General features: G+C 41.2%; 1 protein-coding gene across 4 annotated transcripts in view; it reads left to right on the top strand.

Annotated features, from left to right (window-relative positions):
- FNIP1 (folliculin interacting protein 1) overlaps positions 1-20107 on the top strand; it is a 133893-nt gene that overhangs the window by 99647 nt on the left and 14139 nt on the right. For all 4 annotated transcript variants that reach the window (XR_009555468.1, XM_060240491.1, XM_060240490.1 and 1 more), the window contains 3 exons: positions 777-912; positions 1828-2029; positions 3995-4080. Coding sequence is in view for 3 of the 4 variants with exons in the window: in XM_060240491.1 (XP_060096474.1) it covers positions 777-912; positions 1828-2029; positions 3995-4080 (424 nt within the window). In the remaining variant the exon portion in view is untranslated. The remainder of the gene's footprint in view (positions 1-776; positions 913-1827; positions 2030-3994; positions 4081-20107) is intronic.

Below are 20107 nucleotides of genomic sequence, written 5' to 3'. Positions count from 1 at the left end.
CAAGTTGTATTTCATGCTCCTTGACCCTGCTCTGTCAACATGCAGTGAAGCACGTTGTATTGGATTGAGGTCCTAAATATAAGCAAAAATGGCAAGCTGAATGAATACATAGACCTGCTTTTCACAAATAGGGTTGCCAGCCTCCAGGTGGGACTTAAAGATCTCCTGGAATTACAGCTAATCCCCACACAACAGAGATCAGTTCCCCTGGAGAAATGGCTGCTTTGGAGGGTGGGTGTTGTAGCATTATACCCGGCTGAAGTCCCTTCCCTCCCCAAACCCCACCCTCCTTAGGCTCCACTCCCAAATCTCCAGGGATTTCCCAGCCCAGAGTTGGTATTCCTACACACATTCCTGTTTAGGGAAGAAGAGTGTTACTTTATCTACTGTTTATTTGTTTTCATTTATTTTATTTTATTTTATTTAGTGGATATATATTCTCCCCTTTCCCATATGGGCTCAGGGCAGATTACAGGTATAAAAATAGTTAAAATACAACAATAAATTAATAGTCTACAATTAAATAATGCAACTCAGTAAAACATGTAATACAGGCAGGACGGGCACATTTTGCAGATTAAAATCTAATTAACGGCCTGAATATAATAGTTCAGATGGTAAGTCATTGTGGTGGAAGACAATAGGTGGTATAGACAACAAGGATGCCCGATTGCCTCACCCTGTTAGTGCCACAACATAGATGCAAAATACTATTTTGAAAACGTTTTGACAAGCTGTATTTTGAAAGGTTTTTCTCCATACCTTCTTCGTCGTAGCATCTCTTAGCAGCCTGCTTATCACTCCATTTCCTTCTCCGGGCTCTTCGCTAAACAGAAGCTGTGCTAGCAGTTACCAGCGGCGTTGGCGTCGCAGTCAGACAACCAGCTTGGAGAATGGCGTCTTCCCTAGATGGTAAGTTGTACATCATGATTGACTGGCAGCACATCTTTGAGACTGATGTACAACATTGGTTTACTTACTTGGATGGATACCTCAACATTAATGCCATGGTCTGTTTTCTGAAAGTCTTGCAAGTTCTTTAATGGTTTACTATGCATTGAATTTTAAAGGTGCTTTATTTTAATAGATATAATTTTCTGTTCTGAGTTTGTTGGATGTAACTTTTAAATTCTAGAACTTATACTAGAGATGGGGAAAATTAGAAACTTAAGTAAATCCACCCCATTGCCAGCTGTATCTGTAGGACTGCTTTTCATGCATTGGAAATAAATCCTGATTTACATGGATCCAAGTTTAATCAGAATCAGGTTGTTAGTCTAGTTTTATTTGTACCTTCATAATATTAATTGCAGGTCATGGGATAAAATTAGGAGACAACATGTGAAATAATACAGAAAAAAGGAACAAGTTACCATATGGTAATCCTAACACATTTAGAGCCAATGATTTGTGATATATGAATGTATGATTGGACCACATATAAAGAATCAATAACAACTGTCAAGGGATAACTGTAGCTTTTAAGGGACACCTGTGGACCTAAAACACATACATTACACATAAACACATAAAACTAAACCCAGAGTGTATGCATACTAAGTAGATTCACACTGTGAAAGAGAGAGAGACTGCTTCCTTTTTTAAAAAAAACACTATCCCAGTAATAGCAACTATCTGGTAGAACTTCTTCAAACACCACCTTGTCACCAAAGTTTTATTTATGTGTTTTTGAATAAATTCTACAGATCACCTGCATCAATAAAGATAATATTTTACTGATATCTGAATATGTTGAACTTCTAATTATGCAATAGCTGCAAGCACTGTGGAAGTAATTCCTTGCACCATCTGTTTATTTTCCTGAAGGTCTATAGAAGAAAGCTTTAATTTGTCAGATGACAGTTCCAGCCCAAACCCAGGAATCGTCAGGAAAAAGAAAATAGCTATTGGGGTGATATTCTCACTTTCAAAGGATGAAGAAGAAAACAGCAAATTTCATGAGTTCTTTTTCTCACACTTCCCTCTCTTTGAGAGTCACATGAACAAACTGAAGAGTGCAATAGAGCAGGTAAATACTGCCACTGCCACCTCTTTGAATCAATATTCTCATCTTAAATACATAATTGCTTATAATATAGATAGGCCAAATTAATTTAGGGGTTGTACCAAGGACTGCTTGGCCAACGGGTGGATGAGGCATGAATGGAATTCAAGCTGATGACTTAGATTCAAAATTTTGATCTTGGATCATAATAAACTTGATACTCCCAAACAGTATTAGTTCTGGGAGAGAGCCTAAGCTTAGTATCACATTTTATATGTGCTCGGTTCATTTTGTATGTGCTCAGTTCGGTTCCCAGCATCTCCAGTACAAGGATCTCGTGTAAGAAGGCTATGAGAAACCTCTTTCTGTGGCTTTGGGCAGCTGCTGTCAGTCACAGCAAACAGTACCAGACAAGATAGGCCAATAAGCCTGACTCATAATAAGAAAGCTTCATACATTCACATGGGCCCTTTTCACACTTACCAGTGGAAACCGGAAGGGAGTCGGTATTGTGCCGCTTGCAGTAATCCGAGACAGGGATGGGAGTTTTCAGACACATGTTTTTTTTTTCCGGTAGGGTTCCGTGATTGAAGCGAGCCATTTCACACTGTTCCGCTCTTATCTCGCTTCCACCAGCGCCAGCCATTTTTGCCTGCCGGCTCGCGATCTCCAGCTTTTTTTTTTTTTTTTTTGGGAATGTCGGCTAAGATCGCTATAGCGCTATAGCGATGTATCACAACAGCAACACCATAGAGATGGCTAGGCTCTATTGAGATAAGTTACCAGGTTTCAGCAGTGGCGATATCTGGCATCTTAATGGAGCCCAGGCATCCCTATGGTGATGCTGTTGTGATACGTCACTATAGCGCTATAGCGATCTTAGCCCGACATTCAAAAAAAAAAAGCCGGAGATCGCGCGCACCGGCGGGTGAAAAAGGGCGCGAAAACTGCTCCCGGGTTAGATACTGGACATTTCACACAGCACCCCATAGTGATTTCAACCCGGAAGGAGGGGTTGAAAAGTGGAAGAAGCTGCTCTTTGTTTGTAACGACTCAGGCACGCCTCACTACCGGGACAGCCGCGGGAGTGTGTGAAAAGGTGAGAGTATTCCGGTAGCAGCCAGTTACTGAATCGGGTCTGTTTGAAATGCCAGCAGAAACCCGTTACTGTTCAGTAACTGACCAGCTTCCATACCGGAATACATAGACTGTGTGAAAAAGCCCATGGTTTCTTATCCCAAATCAGCAATCCCATGATCTTGTAAATTCATCTTCTATCTTACTTTTTCATATCGTAGTCAGAGAATACTGTGAGATAATGCCTATGCCTACCTGAAGTAATGAGTGATATACCACTTACCTAGGAGAGGTAGGATATGAAGAATGGTCCTTTGCTTTCCCTGTGATGCAGGCACAACACATAATGGTTGCCTAGTTTGCGTAAGATGCAATTGCACAGAGGCCTGATGGTTACTGGTGTTAATTTGAGAGTTTGCATTACATGTGATATTAGAGGGGGGTAGCACTCTTCTGTTAAGGAGACCCCAGTGTATTAGCTTCTTCCAAGAAAACAACAGAGGTTGGAACAGTATGCCTTATTACTTAGATATTTTTTCTCTCTTGTAATAAAGTTCACCTGGAGCCTTCCCTCAGTCATGTAACAAATGTTAGCACAAACAGTTTTTAAATGGTATTTACCACCAGTAAGTTCAGAAAGATGTTGTTGGAGATTTAGACACTGAATCAATACGGAAAACCTTGAGCCTTTCTCTAGCTTTTTTGCAAGCAACACTGTGGAAAAGAAAGACAATGCAAATACATGTGTCACACGTATCTCTTCTTTTGATATGAAACTTGGCAAGCGACCTATGTTTATCATGGTACAAAAAATGTGTTTGTCTATCAGGGTGCACCTCAGATATAGCATAGCACATGACTTTGTTTTTCATTCTTTGTTGCCATACTTAATGTTGGTTATCTGTTAACAAGGCTATGAAAATGAGTCGCCGATCAGCTGATGCCAGCCAGCGCAGTTTGGCATATAACAGAATCGTAGATGCATTAAATGAATTCAGGTGAGTTTGCTTCCAAACTTTTGTTGCCGGGCATTTGACTGCTTCTGTTAGCATCAACTGCAGAGTTTAAGCCTATTACCTGCCATCTGAGATTCATAGCAAAGTGTTGGGACAGAATGCATTATGACGAGTATTGAACTTGAACACTAAAAACCAGGATCAGCTATGAAGTTCTTCCGGTAACTTTGGGCATGTCACTTCTCTCAGCCTAGTCCACTTCCCAGTTGGGCCATGAAGTTCCATAGTAGATTGGTGATGGAAAGTGCTGTCGTGTCAAAACTGACATATGGCAACCCCATAGGGTTTTCAAGGCAAGAGATGTTCAAAAGTGGTTTGCCATTGCCTGCCACTTTGTCATGACCCTGGACTTACTTGTGGTCTCCTATCCAGATACTAGCCAGAGTCAACTCTGCTTAGCTTCTGGGATCTGACGAGATTGGGCTACCCTGGGCTATGCAGGTCAGGGCTGGCATGGTGGATTACAAAGGGGAATAAAAAAGATGAATAAATTTTTCAGAGAGTCGGACAGCAGAGAAGAGGGTTGACTTTCAAATACATGAATTAATTGATGGCTAAATAATTAACTTTAGTTGTGCATTTGGGAGAGATTACAGATTGCCCTGTGTTGTTTAGCCTAAAAGATGCAGAAGAATAAAATGTTGTTTCGGATTTAGTGGTCACTTTTATTGAAGAGTAGGATTTCCATCACTGGAACAGGGCTCTCTCACCCCTCCTCTCCTCTTACAGCCTGAGATGCTAATACTGAGTGACAGGGCACCCTAATGAACAGTATGTGTACAGATAAGGAGTTTGATGTGGAAGGAGGGAATTGGTTAAATTTTCCACTCCCTCTTAGCAAACATTTACTGCTGAATATGGTTCTTTCAAATTATCCAAACTCATTTCAGTCATGGGATAGTTGTTTGTGGCAGGATTTTTGTGAAAACAGCAACCGATAAAGTGTTAGGGAGAAAAGAACATATCAGCAATACTTTTTGAGCCCAAGTGTTGCAATCTGTTTGCATATGTAGTTGCCTTAATCAGCACAACTTGCTGTGCTTATATTTATGATTGTAGTTGATCTAAGGTAAATAGACAAGGCAGACATTTTCTTGTATTCTCCTGTTCTAAAGTTTGCATCAGCTATTGGAATCTTGTTTCTTTAGCACCTTGGAAAACGAGATAGTTGCTTGCTTTTTCGTTTGGAATTTTAATTTTGCCATCATACTTCCGGCAGTCTCAATGAAAACCAGGTTTGATTCCCCACTAGAGATGGGCACAGACCGGACCATGGACCTAATTTTTGCATGGACCTGGAACAGATTCATGATCTGTTTGTCTAGTCTATACATTTCCCCTTTTGATGGACTGTGTTTTGATTTTTGCTGGTCTGTTTGATCCATTGGGGTGGTCCATGGGCCAGACAACCCCTGTGCGGGGGCATTAATTGTCAAAGCAACTGGGGGGATGTGTTTCTACAGCCCTTCTGCAGTAGCAGAGTGATGGCAGTGGGGAGGACTGGGCAAGTGAACTGAAGTCATTTAAAGTTTAAAGCTGGGGGCCATTCGACACAGTCCACTCCCTTTTGCACATGGACCTTCAGATCACCCTCTTCTCCCAAGCCAATCTGCACACAACTTGGAGGGCAAATAGAGGGGCATCCCAGGGAGGTCTGCTGCCAGTTTGATGCCTCTAGCTCAAGGGTGGTGGGTTTTTTACCATACTTCTTCCCTCAGTTTGGTGTAGTGGTTAAGTGCATGGACTCTTATCTGGGAGAATTGGGTTTGATTCCCCACTTCTCTGCTTGCAGCTGCTGGATGTCAAGAGTCTTGCCATGAAATCCCTTTATGCTTTGTGCTTTGCTTCACACACACTTTTGCTTGCTTGCTATGATATCTGTGCAACAGTGTTATCTGAAGAAGATTCTGCCGACTAGGTGGTTGCCCTGGAAACCAAGGACAACTGGCCAGGCCAGAAACACCTGCAAGAGGCTGGGCCAAAAAAGCTGCGCTAGTTTCCCTCTTTGCTTTCCCGCAACCCTTTGAAAAGTTAATGGTTTTACTGAGTGTATATATGTGAGGCAAAGACTGACTCCTCCAGTCTTTGCAAGAACTGCCACGCCTGCATCATCTTGAATTCCAATAAAACTACCATTACACCTATGACCTGTTTATTGTGTCTGAGATATTAAGGACTTGACACTGGAATGGCGTTGGGTCAGCCATAGCTCTTGTAGGAGTTGTCAGCACACAACGTGGAGGGCAGCTAGAGGAGCATCCCAGGAAGATCCACTGTGAGTTTGATGAGTCTAGCTTGCAGGGGGTCTGTTTGACACACTTCTCAAGCTACATTTTGCTGGGGACACCTGTTTTGGTGGGGCATAACGTAACCCCCCTACATCCAACACTCACTGAACGTGGTGGGCAGGTAGAGGATAATCAGCTGGAGACTTGCTGCAAGTTTTGTGTCTCTAGCCCACAGGGGGGGGGCATTTTATGAACAACTGATTGGTCTTTAATTAGGTCTGTGGTGGTCTGTGAAACCCCACAGACCACAAATCCATACAAACCTCAATTTTTTTGGTCCATGTCCATCCCTGTTCCACATTTTCAGTGCTCTGCTAGACAACCTTGGGCCAGTCACAGCTTTCTCAGAACTCTCTCAACCCCACCTACTTCACAAGGTGCCTTTTGTGAGGAAAGGGAAGACTGCTTTGTAAGACTCCTTAAGGTAGATGAAAATAGGATATAAAAATCTACTCTTGTTCTTCTTCCTTTGCAAGACACTGAGGAACTGACAAATAAAGGATCAGATAGAATGTCCCATGTTTTAGCAATGTCCTTCTGTTCTTTAGCTGCCTCTTGATAGTGAGACATCCTTCTAGTTTTACTTGCTAATTTATTCCAGTTCCTTTTACTGATTCCACCAAAGCACAACAGTTGGCCATCGTCCCCTTTAACTGCAACCAGTTGGGATATCTAGCAGTTTGGCAAATTGGGAATCAGGAAATCTGGCTAGACATTTATAAGAGTTGGCTCAAGGTAGCATGAGCTACCTCACTTTGAAGAGGTTCCTAGACAGATTTCTCCAGCAGTCTCTTTCATAGCCAGCCAGCAGTTTGGAAGAGGAACCATTTCTACAAATGAAGCAACACAGTATAAGATCTGACTCCGTAGGCATTGACAACCACTCATTCGGTTATGATACGGACTTCCTTTATCCTAAACCTCTGCTTTGAAACACTGTAGAGAAATCTGTCATTGATTTTGAGAGTTGAGACTGGAGACTTGTCTGTGGAAATGTGAAGGTCACACTTATAAGCCCTCTCATGTCAGGAGGCAGAAAAAGGTCTTGTTTGCCAACTTGTTTGGTTGCTTCACATGAAGAACATTGTGTGGAATTTAGTATGGATGGCTGATTATAATCAGGATTAAGGGTGAGAAGGTCTGAAGGACTGGAGGTACATATTTGTAGTACATTGTGCTATTAATATTATCCATTCTGCTACCAGTGTGTGATAGACGGCCAAGGCAGACAGCTGTCAGTTTGGATAGTTTTGCAGTAGCAATTTGGCATGGGGGGAATTAGCATCAGGATCCTTCCCTTCCCTTTTGTGTCTCTAGAAGGAACAGTACTGACTGTGTCTTCTTTTTGGTTCTGTTCCACAATCCATCTGGACTAGGTTCTGTGGAGCAAACAGCAATAAATGAAGATTTTAAAAGGCTTAGAAAGAGAGAAGAAAACCACTCAGCTTTATAGTGTACAACTGACAGATGTCTTGACTAAAACTTTAAACACGTTGTAAAAAGTGGCAATTCACATGGCATGTTGATTGCATAATTTGTGAGGACTGTGTTTACTTGCAGTTTTATGCTGCGGTTTCCATGGTGCAGTAAATATTATTCTGCAGCAGCAGAACTGGTTGCCTGAAATCCAGGTTATTTTAATCCAAGTTGAAACTACCTTTGGGTGATTTTACTTTTTAACTAAGGACGTTAATGTGTAGATGAGGGAAAGTTCCCCAAGATGTTTTCTCCATTAAGTCTCTTTTCTGAGTGGGGATTTATTGTTGAAAATTGTCATGTAGAAATATTATATGAAGCAGAAGAAAAGCTAATTGTTCCTTTACTCTCCCCCCCCCCCTTTCTACAGAAAGAGGGCAAAGACAGGAATTAAAAAGGATTGCCGCAGCTTGTGTTATGATAAATTTATACCCCACCCCCAGGAGAAACTGTGTACCTATTTCTGTATCTATTTCTCTGCAAGGGTCAGCATCTTAAAAGAAGGAAAATAAACATTTCAATACTTGTACTATTCATGACATTTGAAATATCACCTGTTACTTGCAACTTGGTTCTTTAGCTGGTTTAGCAAAGTTTGTGGTCATTCTCAGTTTAAACCAACTGAAGATTCATTATCCTATATTAAGAGGTCAATTGATCCATCTGCTAGAGCAAGGTGAAAGTGTGATCACTCATTTGTGTAAAATATTTGTTACTGTGTAGAGCTTTAGACCAGGCATTAATTACTGTTATTCAATTTTAATCTCCTGGGATAATTTCTTCTGTCCTTATCTGTATGCTTTCCAATTATCAATAAATAGAACTGTTTCTTGGGATGCAAGTGTGCAACATGAAATTGTTTTAGGGGAGGGACGGTGGCTCAGTGGTAGAGCATCTGCTTGGGAAGCAGAAGGTCCCAGATTCAATCCCTGGCATCTCTAAAAAAGGGTCCAGGCAAATAGGTGTGAAAAACCTCAGCTTGAGACCCTGGAGAGCCACTGCTAGTCTGAGAAGACAATACTGACTTTGATGGACCAAGGGTCTGATTCAGTATAAGGCAGCTTCATATGTTCATATGTTTTATTTTGTGTGCTTCACCATAGAGTCAAATCAAGGTGTTTTTTTCTGTTTCTTGAGGTCTAAAATAGATTTCTAGGAAACAGACCTTGTGTATGTGCAATATGTACATGTGGATATATACACACATGTACAGACTTACATAGGCAGACCTGTGTGGAGCTTTGGGAAATGGTTCCACAGCAGAGATTGAGAACGTCTGTTGGTTCAGCTGACCAAATATTTCATATACTTTTGTACAATGCCTACAACTTCCAGAGGTGCTCTTAACTTTATTTTAAGATCAACTGGAAAAGACAACAATGAGAACTATACACGTTTAACCAAGTAGATACAAAACTTGTCCACTGAGCTGCTCTCTTAGTGCCGACCCAGTTTGTGAAGTTTATGTATGTATTCATTTCATTTATAGTCTACCTTTCTCACTTAACTGAAGGCAGGTTTTTGATTAAAAACTGTACAGTAAGAACAGTATAATAACTGATAAAATTAGAAAACATTACACTAAAAACAGTATAATACGAGCAATATGGCAGGAATTACAAAGGTTGGAGGACAATATATTACTTACAATAAACTATGTCATAAAGATGGATTAGAAAACAGTACAATGAACACAGCCTAATCTATACAATAAAGACTGCCATAAATTCCACAGAGATGAATTAGAATAGAACCTCATTCATTTTATGAAACGCCCTTCTAAACTATTCCATTTTATGTGTGTCCAGGTAAAAAAAAAAAATCTGCCTCCCAGGTCTTGCTCATGTGATTTTTACTTCTTCTTCTTCTTCTTCTTCTTCTTCTTCTTCTTCTTCTTCTTCTTCTTCTTCTTCTTCTTCTTCTTCTTCTTCTTCTTCTTCTTCTTGTTGTTGTTGTTGTTGTTGTTGTTGTTGTTGTTGTTGTTATTTGCTTTCACAAACTATCCTTAGGATTATGATACATGCTCAAATTTGGAGTGGGACAAATTAGTGAGTGGGATGGTTTGGGGGAAGCTCCAAAACATGAAAAATATGCATTCACAAAACCACTTCATATGCTGAGGGGAAATGAAAGGGAATATTGCTCCTCTGCATGAAAATCACATACTCATAATTAGGGTTAGGCCAGTTAACAGTGCCATGCCACTCAGATTATTGAAAGTAGGTTGTCATGTTGGTTCATAGCACAGTCCAAAAATAAAATCCATGATTAATACCTTTTATTGAAAACCAACCAAAATAGCATAGCACAATGTGCAAGCTTTTGAATCCTCCAAACCTCTTAATCAGTAAATAGGCATAGTAGGATCTAACTGTACTTAGCCACCACACCAACAGTGCTATCCTAAGAGCAGCTTGAACCTGGCCCACTCCTGCATGTGCCAAGAAACACCTGCTGTTGTTAACCTACCAAATCAGAAACAGTAGGTGGTCTTAACACCAGAGTTCGAATGTGAAGGTGTTTCCTGCTCAGAAGTAATTCCTTGCTAGTTTGGCATTGCCTTACAGGCTTCCCTTGCACAGGGAACATTTGCAAACATACATATCGTTCAGTTTATTTTTAAAAATAAAAAACTACTAATGCTTTTAATCATTAGCTGTGAAGAGGCTTACAGTTCTTTACAGGCTGCTGGCATATTTGCAGTGTGATGTATACACCTTGCTTGCATGTGTGCTTAGTTCCCTTCAAGCACTTGAGGACCAGCTAAGTGCATTAATGCTGATTATGCCTCTGAATAACATCCCTGTGGCATTCATTTTAGAAAGGAAAATGTGCAAGAGGGGCAGACAGCATTGCAAAAGGAGCTCGAGAAGACCTTAGTTGGCACTTCTGATGCAGGGCTTTACAGCAAAATGCACCATTGCTGTGGGAGAGTTTTATTTTTTTAAAAAATCAATCATCCAATATGACTCGTTCAGTTTAGCAAGGTGCCTCTGCATTTCTCAGGGATTCTATCAGAATAGCACCAAAAGAGGGGGGGGGGGGGAGACTGTTACACATCCTCGTGTCTGGAGAACAAAGTGAAGAGGAAAATGAATTATGATCAGCATAAAAATAAAGACATTACCAAGAAAATAAAAAAGATCAGCCCAATTTATTCTTATTCTAGTTTCAATATGTTTGTTATTCTTTGAGGAAAAGTACAGTCCTATAGTTGCATTCTTGATTGCAGGTCATTCCATCCATGGTAGAACGTACCCTCTAATAATTGTGTGTGGTTACCGTCTTTGCAGTCTTGTAGAAGAGATTATTCTTGGTTCTACTTTATTCATACTCTCCCAGGGACTTCATCTTTTTATATTAAGAGGTAGGAAGGCTGAAGAGGTAGCCTAGATGTTATGCCCCTTTACCTGTTTGCTGAGGGGGTTTTTTTCCCCCTGTAGCAAAAGGTTTGAAATTTAAATCTTCTTGAGCAAGGGTGGCCAAACTGAGGCTCGGAAGCCATATGTGGCTCTTTCACACATATTGTGTGGCTCTCAAAGCTCCCATTGCTCCGTCAGCCAGCTTGGAGAAGGCATTTTTCTCTTTAAATAACTTTTCCACACCAAGTCAGCCAGCAGCTTGGAGATGCATTTAAAGTTAAAGTTGCTTTCTTTCCACTCCCTTCTCATCCATTTTCCTTCCTTCCTTCCTTCCTTCCTTCCTTCCTTCCTTCCTTCCTTCCTTCCTTCCTTCCTTCCTTCCTTCCTTCCTTCCTTCCTTCCTTCCTTCCTTCCTTCCTTCCTCCCTCCCTCCCTTCCTTCCTCCCTTCCTCCCTTCCTTCCTCCCTCCTTCCCTCCCTTCCTCCCTGTTTTGCAGCTCTCAGACACCTGATGTCCATGTCTTGTGGCTCTTGGACATCTGACGTTTATTCTATGTGGCTCTTGTGTTAAGCAAGTTTGGCCACCCCTGTTCTTGAGCATTATGCCTTTTTGATCCATTTACCCATATGATGGGGGAGGGAGGGGAGGGATGAGAACAGGAATTCAGTTGTGTTTATTCACTGGGGAATCAGAGATTCTGTACATGCTCAGGGGCATAGCTTCGTTACTGCAAGTATTAAATAAAACTAGATATCTGGCTGAGTAAAACTGAGTATTCTGCCCCCCCCCATGCCCTTGTATACTCCTGAGGCAAATTTCCCAATGCAGACAGAAGAGGGAGCCACATAGTAGTCTCATTTCTGAATACATTTTGTAAGTAAGGGGTTAACTGATTCAGGTCCAGCCTTCTGGTAGCTCTCCTTCTATGTCTGTAAATTTTCCTTTATGTCTCCACAATGAAAATGGGTAGCTTCTTGTTTTTAATGAAAGCTGGAAAGTCAGGCTTTGCATGTTTCTGAATGGTCCTGTAACTGTGGGGCTGCTGGTGGGGAGGAATAGAATACAAAATTATGCATGGGGGTTTGTTTGTGGATCTTCCATCAGTAGGGTTGCCAAGTCCAATTCAAGAAATATCTAAGGACTTTGGGGGCGGAGCCAGGAGACTTTGGGGGTGGAGCCAGGAGACATTGGGGGTGGAGCCAGGGACAAGGGTGTGAAAAGCATAATTGAACTCCAAGGGAGTTCTGGCCATCACATTTAAAAGGACAGCACACCTTTTCAAATGCCTTTCTTCCATAGGAAATAATGAAGGATAGAGGCACCATATTTTGGGGCTCATAGAATTGGACCCTCTGGTCCAATCGTTTTGAAACTTGGGGAGTATTTTGGGGAGAGGAACTAGATGCTATACTAAAAATTTGGTGCCTCTACCTCAAAAAATAGCTCCCCCAGAGCCCCCAATACCCACAGATCAATTCCCCATTATTCCCTATGGGAATCGTTCTCCATAGGGAATAATAGAGTGCCCAGTAGACATTTCCCTCCCCCCCCACACACTTTCTAAAGCGGGGGGAGGGCCTCCAAACCAGGGAATCCCCTGCCCTCTCCCTCTCTCTCTCACACAAATACTTACTAGATCTTGTTCCTGCAGAATATTCCTGCTTGCTCTGAAAACGAAAGCAAAAGAAAGGGAGGGGCTGTTCTCTAAGGAAACTTACTGATCCTTTCCCATGAAGCCCTTCCTGTTTCCTGCTTCCTGCTCAGCCTTAAAGGCACACATTTTAAAAACTGTTTGCAGGTTTCTAAACCTGCAGGAGCTCTAAAACTACAGGATGACTGTGGGGGTGGGGCTTCCCCCGCCGGCCAGCTGGCTGGGGGCGGGGAGAAGCCTGTCAAAACGGGGGATCCCCCGCTGCGACCTGGGGATTGGGAAGCCTATCCATCAGTGCAAATGAAAAAGGGGAGGGAGAGAATTCCATACTGCTTCTGGGGTGGATCAGTGGTACTTCAGTACCTAACAAGCTAATTCTGCGATCTGGTTCTCTCCCTCTAATAAGGGAGTGTAACAGGTGACTAGCACTTCAGTAGAAGGTGACTGACTATATGAATTGTGCCTTAAAACATGCTTAGGTGTTTCAATCAATTTAGAACTTGAGAAGCAATTTAAAGCAAGTCAGATTTCACAAAAATGCCCAAGCTGAATGAGTCTGAATTTGGAAATTGTACCAAGGAAACCAGTTTGAAGATGCAAAGAGAACTATTTCATAAGCAATTGAAGAGATTGAATATAGCGAGGTTGAACCCGGAACTTCCCTCTTGGCTCTGAGTAAAGACCAGTGCTTTACAGCTGACAGACATTTTAACTGTATTTTTGTATATTTTCACTAAGCCGTTCAACAGGCTCACTTACTGCTCTGCTGAAATGCATACACCTAAAAAGTTCTTGGCAAACTTTTACTCTCCTGTAAGCACTTTTATGTTTTACACCTGTTTACTAGAACTTTTGCGGGGAAAAGACTTTTTCTGAGTGAGATTTCCCAGACACTATTAAGATGCTGATGTAGATAAAGAATTACGGAAGTTAAAATGTCTGAGCAAGGGTGTTGGCTCTGTTGAGCATGGGAGGGGGCTTGTTTCAGACCCTGAATAATGACTAGACTAGAATTTAGTCTTTTAAATGAGGAGGGGTATATATCTATATGCCAGTTTGTGTATATGTGTTGCTCAAGAGAACGTTAAGGAGAATTGAAAGGCAGGCTTTTCTCTGTTTTCCCGGCTGAAAGGCAGTTAATCCTTGGTTGAGCATTCTGTGCAATTACTTACATGTCTGGCATTGAGGGTTCCCTTTGCCGCAGTCACATGCCTGCTGGCGAGCAGCCAGTGGAATCTGATCTCTCTCTGAGGAAACACTATCAGTTGCAGATGCAGCCAGGGTTACCAGAATAGTAAATAACAAGTCACAAGACTCCAGCTAGCCTTTCAACGAAAACAAATAGTTTAATATCTTGGTATGAGAACAGAAACTGTTTCCTCCCCTCCCCCAATCTTACTTGAACTGAACGGCTTTTCAAGAGCTTACTTTGACTTTTGTTTTTGCTGAAGCAGAACCCAGCAGCTTCAGGTTGTTAGGGTTGCCAAGTCCAATTCAAGGAATACCTGGGGACTTTGGAGGTGGAGCCAGGAGACTTTGGGAGTGGAGCCAAGAGCAAGATTGTGGCAAGCATAATTGAACTCCAAAGGGAGTTCTTGCCATCACATTTAAAGGGACCGCACACCTTTTAAATGCCCTCCCTCCATTGGAAATAATGAAGGATAGGGGCACCTTCTTTTGGGATTCATAGAATTGGACCCCCCCAGAGCCCCAGATACCTGCAGATCAATTCTCCATTATACCCTATGGAAATCGGTCTCCATAGGGAATAATGGATTGCCCAGCAGACATTTCCCTCCCCCCCTGCTTTCTGATGACCCTGAAGCGGGGGGAGGGCCTCCAACCCGGGGGATCCCCTACCTCCACCTGGTGATTGGCAACCCTAGTTTATTTCATGTCTCAGGCCTTTAAAGGTGACAGAACCAACATGATGCAAATTTGGGATTCAGTTTCAAGTGCTCTTAGGAAGCTCACTAGCATTTCTAATATGTGGCCCTTTGTAAATTCAATGGATAGAACCCAGCAGCTAAACGTTAGTTCTGTGGGAAGTGTTTTCTTCTTACCCAACTTGTAGGGTAAATTGCAATAGTATAAAAGGAGTCAGCGGTGCCCTGAGCTCAAGGGAGAACTACAGGTTTCTGTGACCTTGTAGGTAAGGTTGCCAGGCCTCCCATGGAAGTGATGTCACAGTGTACCCGATGCCGGTGCCCCACATGTCCCTGTTCCCAAGCTCCTGCCAGTTGCTAGGTATGGTCTGGGCTGACAGTATTACTTGTAGATCATCCACAGTCATATTCTTATCCTTTTGTCCAATATTACTAGACCAGGGGTGGCCAAACTGTGGCTTGAGAGACACATGTAGATGGCTCTTTCACACACATTGTGTGGCTCTTGAGGCCCCCATCACCCTGTCAGCCGGCTTGGAGAAGGCATTTGTCTTAAGTCACTTCTCCAAGCCAGCTGGCAGCTAACTTTTGCTCTTCAACTTTGATACGTGTATCCCACTATCTAAAATGGAAATAAAAAATCACTGTAACCCATCCCTTCCCCTGCTGTAATTCTGCCTTGCTGGCTGTACTGCCTTGGAGCTAGCACTACTTAGGCCTTCAAATGACAAGTGGAGTGGAGGAATTCATATGGAAAGTTACCCATTAGTTGTTTACTAGCCTCAGTGCCCATGAAGAGCAGGCACAAAATTAAGAGTGAAAGATAACTGTTGCACTACAAATTGCAGGGTCTGAAAAAAGAAAGGTCTATCAGAACTTCACCATTTCATCTGTCTCGGGGGAGCCAGGATAGCAGAGATAACAAAGTAAAAATCTATAGGGAGTTTGTGCTAAAGATTGAAGCCAGACTGGTCCTCTGGTAAGGGCATGTTCATCTAGGAATTCCTGTTGCCCTTAGTTTCTTCCCATAATGACAAATCCCAGAAGAGTAGCTATGCTAGTTTGTTGCATCAAATATAACAAATAAAGCTATAAATAGTAGAAGGGTGGCTTGAAGGGACGGGGCATGGAGTTATTACAAAGAAGGAAAGGTTAGAACATCTTGTTTCCCAGAAAAGGATATTACACTGCAGGGCACAGATGACAAGAAGTTTTAGTTAAAGGAGTAAATGATTTTCTGTGTTGGCGTAGGCCACTCCCAACTGCTGATGAATTAGCAAAGTAGAACGAACCTAGGCTTATCTATTGACACTTTCCAGATGCATCCTACTTTAACTCAGGGTATAAATATCTCTGCCAACCAGTGCTCCCTCTAAGCTGAGTTAACGTGAGCTAGCTCACAGATTTTTAGACTCCAGCTCACACATTTTTGTCTTAGCTCGGGAAAAATGGCCCCAGAGCACAATAATTTATGCAGTAGCTCACAATTGTAATGCCAGTAGCTCACAACTTTAATATCAGTAGCTCACAAAGTAGAATTTTTGCTCACAAGACTCTGCAGCTTAGAGGCAACATTGCTGCCAACTCGGTGTAACACTTCATACATTTGGCAAAGTGAGCTCTGACTCACAATAACTGTGTTGGTCTTGTGTTTTAACAATTTATTGATATCATATGGTTACACAACTTAGTTATTTCTTAATTGTCTCAATATTAATCCGTATGACATTTCAATCCCCCCTCCCTCCAATGTTGTATTTTAACAATTTATTAATAACATACGGTTACGATGTTTAGTTATATCTTTTCTATCCCTAACCCATATGATACTTTCAATCCCCCCTCCCTCCGTTATTAGACTTACCCCGAAGTTATATATTTAAATCCAAATATAAAGGTATCCCAAACCCATCAAAACACAGTCTTTTTCTTCTCATTCATATTAAAAAATTGTCCAATGTCTTTTTACGTTCCATTCTAACTCTATATATTTTTTAAATTTCTTCCACTCCTTTTTAAACACTTCCAGATCATAGCCTCTCAAAGTTCTTGTTAATTTATCCATCTCGCTCCACGATAAAACTTTCACAATCCAGTCCCATTTCTCTGGTATTTTTTCTTGTTCCCACAGCTGCGCATACAATGTCCTAGCAGCTGAGAGCAGATACCAAATTAAAGTCCTATCTTCTTTTGGAAATTTTTCTATTTGTAATCCTAGCAGAAAAGTCTCTGCCACTTTTTTGAAGTCATAACCCAAAATTTTAGAAATTTCTTGTTGTATCATCCGCCAAAAGTTTTTTGCTTTTTCACAAGTCCACCACATATGAAAAAAAGAACCTTCATGGTGCTTACATTTCCAACATTTGTCTGACATCTTTTTGCTCATCTTTGCCAGTTTCTTCGGAGTCATATACCACCTATACATCATTTTAAAACAGTTCTCCTTGATATTCTGACATGTTGATATCTTCATCGAGTTCTTCCAAAGGTACTCCCAAGTATCCATTTGGATTTCTCTGTTTATATTGATTGCCCATTTAACCATTTGAGATTTTACTACTTCCTCTTCTGTAGACCATTTCAATAATAATTTATATACTTTTGATATTAATTTTTCATTGTTTCCAAGCAAAACCTTTTCCAATTCTGTTTGCTCACGTCTAATTCCATCAGATTTCATATCATTTTCCATCAGACTTTTTATTTGTTGCATTTGGAACCAGTCATATTTATTATTTAGCTCTTCTGCTGACTTTAATTCAACTTTCCCACCTTGAATCTTTAACAATTGATTGTATGACATCACACTTTCTTCCTCAGATTCAGCTGTTATTTTTATTACTTCTGCTGGCACTATCCAAAGCGGCTTCCTCTCATCACCATATTTCTTATATTTTATCCAAGTATTTAATAAAGTGTTTCTAATATAGTGATGAGAAAAAAACCCATCCATCTTGTGTTTCAATAACTGTGTTGGTCTTAAACATGCTGCAAAAAGCTTTCCCTCCCCAGAGTGACCAAGTTTTACACAAAGCTCCCCCACCCCATATGCTCTGTCCATACTTTCATACATCTACCCAATCTTTAATATAGAGGGTGGGGTTAACCTTGCTTAGGGTGCCAGACAGTCTAGGGCCAGCCCTGTGTGTATATGGGCTTGTGTGTGTGTGCATTGGACATAGGTGTAACTTATATGTGAATGCAAGACTTTTTTGACACAATTATTTTATGGAATTTACTGCCACAAGAGGGAGGGAAAGCAGCATGGTATAGCCTGATCTCATCAGATCTTTGAAGCTAGGCAGGGTTGGTATTTGGAATGGAGACCACCAAGGAAGACTCTGCAGAAGAAGGCAATGGCAACCCACCTCTGCTTCTCACTTGCCTTGAAAGTCACTTGTTTTGGTCACTATACGCCAGCTGCAACTAAATGGCACTTTACATAAGATCGGATCATGTTTTCTGGCTTAAATGGCTTCAAAAATACAAATTCATAGATGATAGATCTATTATAGGGCATCTATTAGCAAAATGGAACCTCATTCAGAAACCATTTCTCTCTCTGAACACCAACTGCTGAGTGGGCAAAAAAAAAAAGAGAGAGAGAGAATATGGGGTTTCTGTCTTTGTAGCCTGCTTGTAGACTTCTTGGAAGTATCTGGTGGGCTGCAGCTAGAAATTGGATGTTGGTCTGGACAGACCAGTGGTTTCATCTAGCAATCTCTTTGTATGTTCCACAAATACGTATAGTATTTACTTAAATGGAAGACTAGCTTTCTCTCCCCCTCCCCCCACCACAGGTATGCCATCAAAAAGGGGGTTGTCTTGCATTCACATACAACGTACACCTATGTCCAATACACACACACACAAGCCCATATACATACAAGGCTAACTTTAATTGTGTTTGTCTGTGCCCTTTATAAAGTTTATATCACTGCTACCTGCCCTGTGGCGCAGAGTAGTAAAGCTGCAGTACTGCAATCCTAAACTCTGCTCATGACCTGAGTTCAATCCCGGCGGAAGTTGGGTTCAGGGTGCCGGCTCCAGGTTGGCTCAGCCTTCCATCCTTCCGAGGTCGGTAAAATGAGTAACCAGCTTGCTGGGGGGAAAGTGTAGATGACTGGGGAAGGCAATGGCAAACCACCCCGTAAAAAGTCTTCCATGAAAACGTCGTGATGCGACGTCACCCCAGAGTTGGAAATGACTGATGCTTGCACGGGGGACTACCTTTTACCTTTTTTTACTAAAGAATGTAGTATTTGTGTTTCTTTTTTGCCTATACTTTAGGCAGATTAGAATATATTCTTAAATTCGGCATCTTGAAAACATAGATAATAGAATCAAAGACTTGGAAGGGACCCCCCAGGGTCATCTAGTCCAACCCCCTGCACAATGCAGGAAATTCACAAATACATCCCCTTACATTCACAGAACCATCATTACAGGTCTCTACAAAGGGAAGTTGTAAACATAGTTGCCTCATCGCCCACAGTGCTTCATGATTCTGACTCACGTCTGTAACTTTAAAAAAAAAATGAAGTTCTTTACATTTATAGGCTTTTAGGGAGGCACAGGAAGGCTCTGCTAGCAACAGAAAACTGAAAACTGTACCCCAGTATCTTTATTTGTATGATTAGAAGGTTGAGTGTATATAAGATTATATGTATAGTATGTTTGATTTTGATTGTATTGTCTACCAGTAACTCTTTTGAGGGGGGGTTCCCTTTTTTCATTTTGCAAAAATGGTGTATATGTAAAAATAATGGAGCCCCTGCCAAAAAAAATTAAAATAAAATATACTTGCATAAAGAATGCTCAAAAATGTTTGTGAATAATTTTTAATTACATGCAAACTTGCTTTGACTTTTAAGTATTTTGCGTTTGATACTTGTATTGTTGCTCTCCGCAAACAGATCTCTACAGAGGGAACTTATAAATTTCTTAAATTAATAATCTTACTATCCAATCATTTGTTTTAGTAATCAACAGGGTAGTGTGAGAGAGCATTTTTTATTTTTCATTCCAAAGAAACAAAATTAGTTGGAAACGAGAGATGAAGGAACAGCCCATGCAGAATATTGCAGTGCTGAGGTCATCTATATTACTGAATTTTCACCCACTTTCAGGAAGCAAATAAATGTCTCTCCATTTTTCACAAGTCAGTAGCTTACACCCCCTTTCTCTCTCAGCTTAACCTAACTCACAGGATTGTTGTGAGAATAAACTGCTGCTCTCATGTTTGAGTAGAAAGAATTGCAGGATGCAGATGTAACAAATGCTTAAATGTATGGTGAATTTGGTTAATTAACTGACATTTTTGTTGTTTGAATACCACTGCCTTTG

This window comes from Heteronotia binoei, chromosome 5 (assembly GCF_032191835.1).
Source record: "Heteronotia binoei isolate CCM8104 ecotype False Entrance Well chromosome 5, APGP_CSIRO_Hbin_v1, whole genome shotgun sequence".
NCBI lineage: Eukaryota > Metazoa > Chordata > Lepidosauria > Squamata > Gekkonidae > Heteronotia > Heteronotia binoei.
Note: the sequence above shows the minus strand (reverse complement) of the source record. Positions and strands in the feature narration are given on the sequence as shown.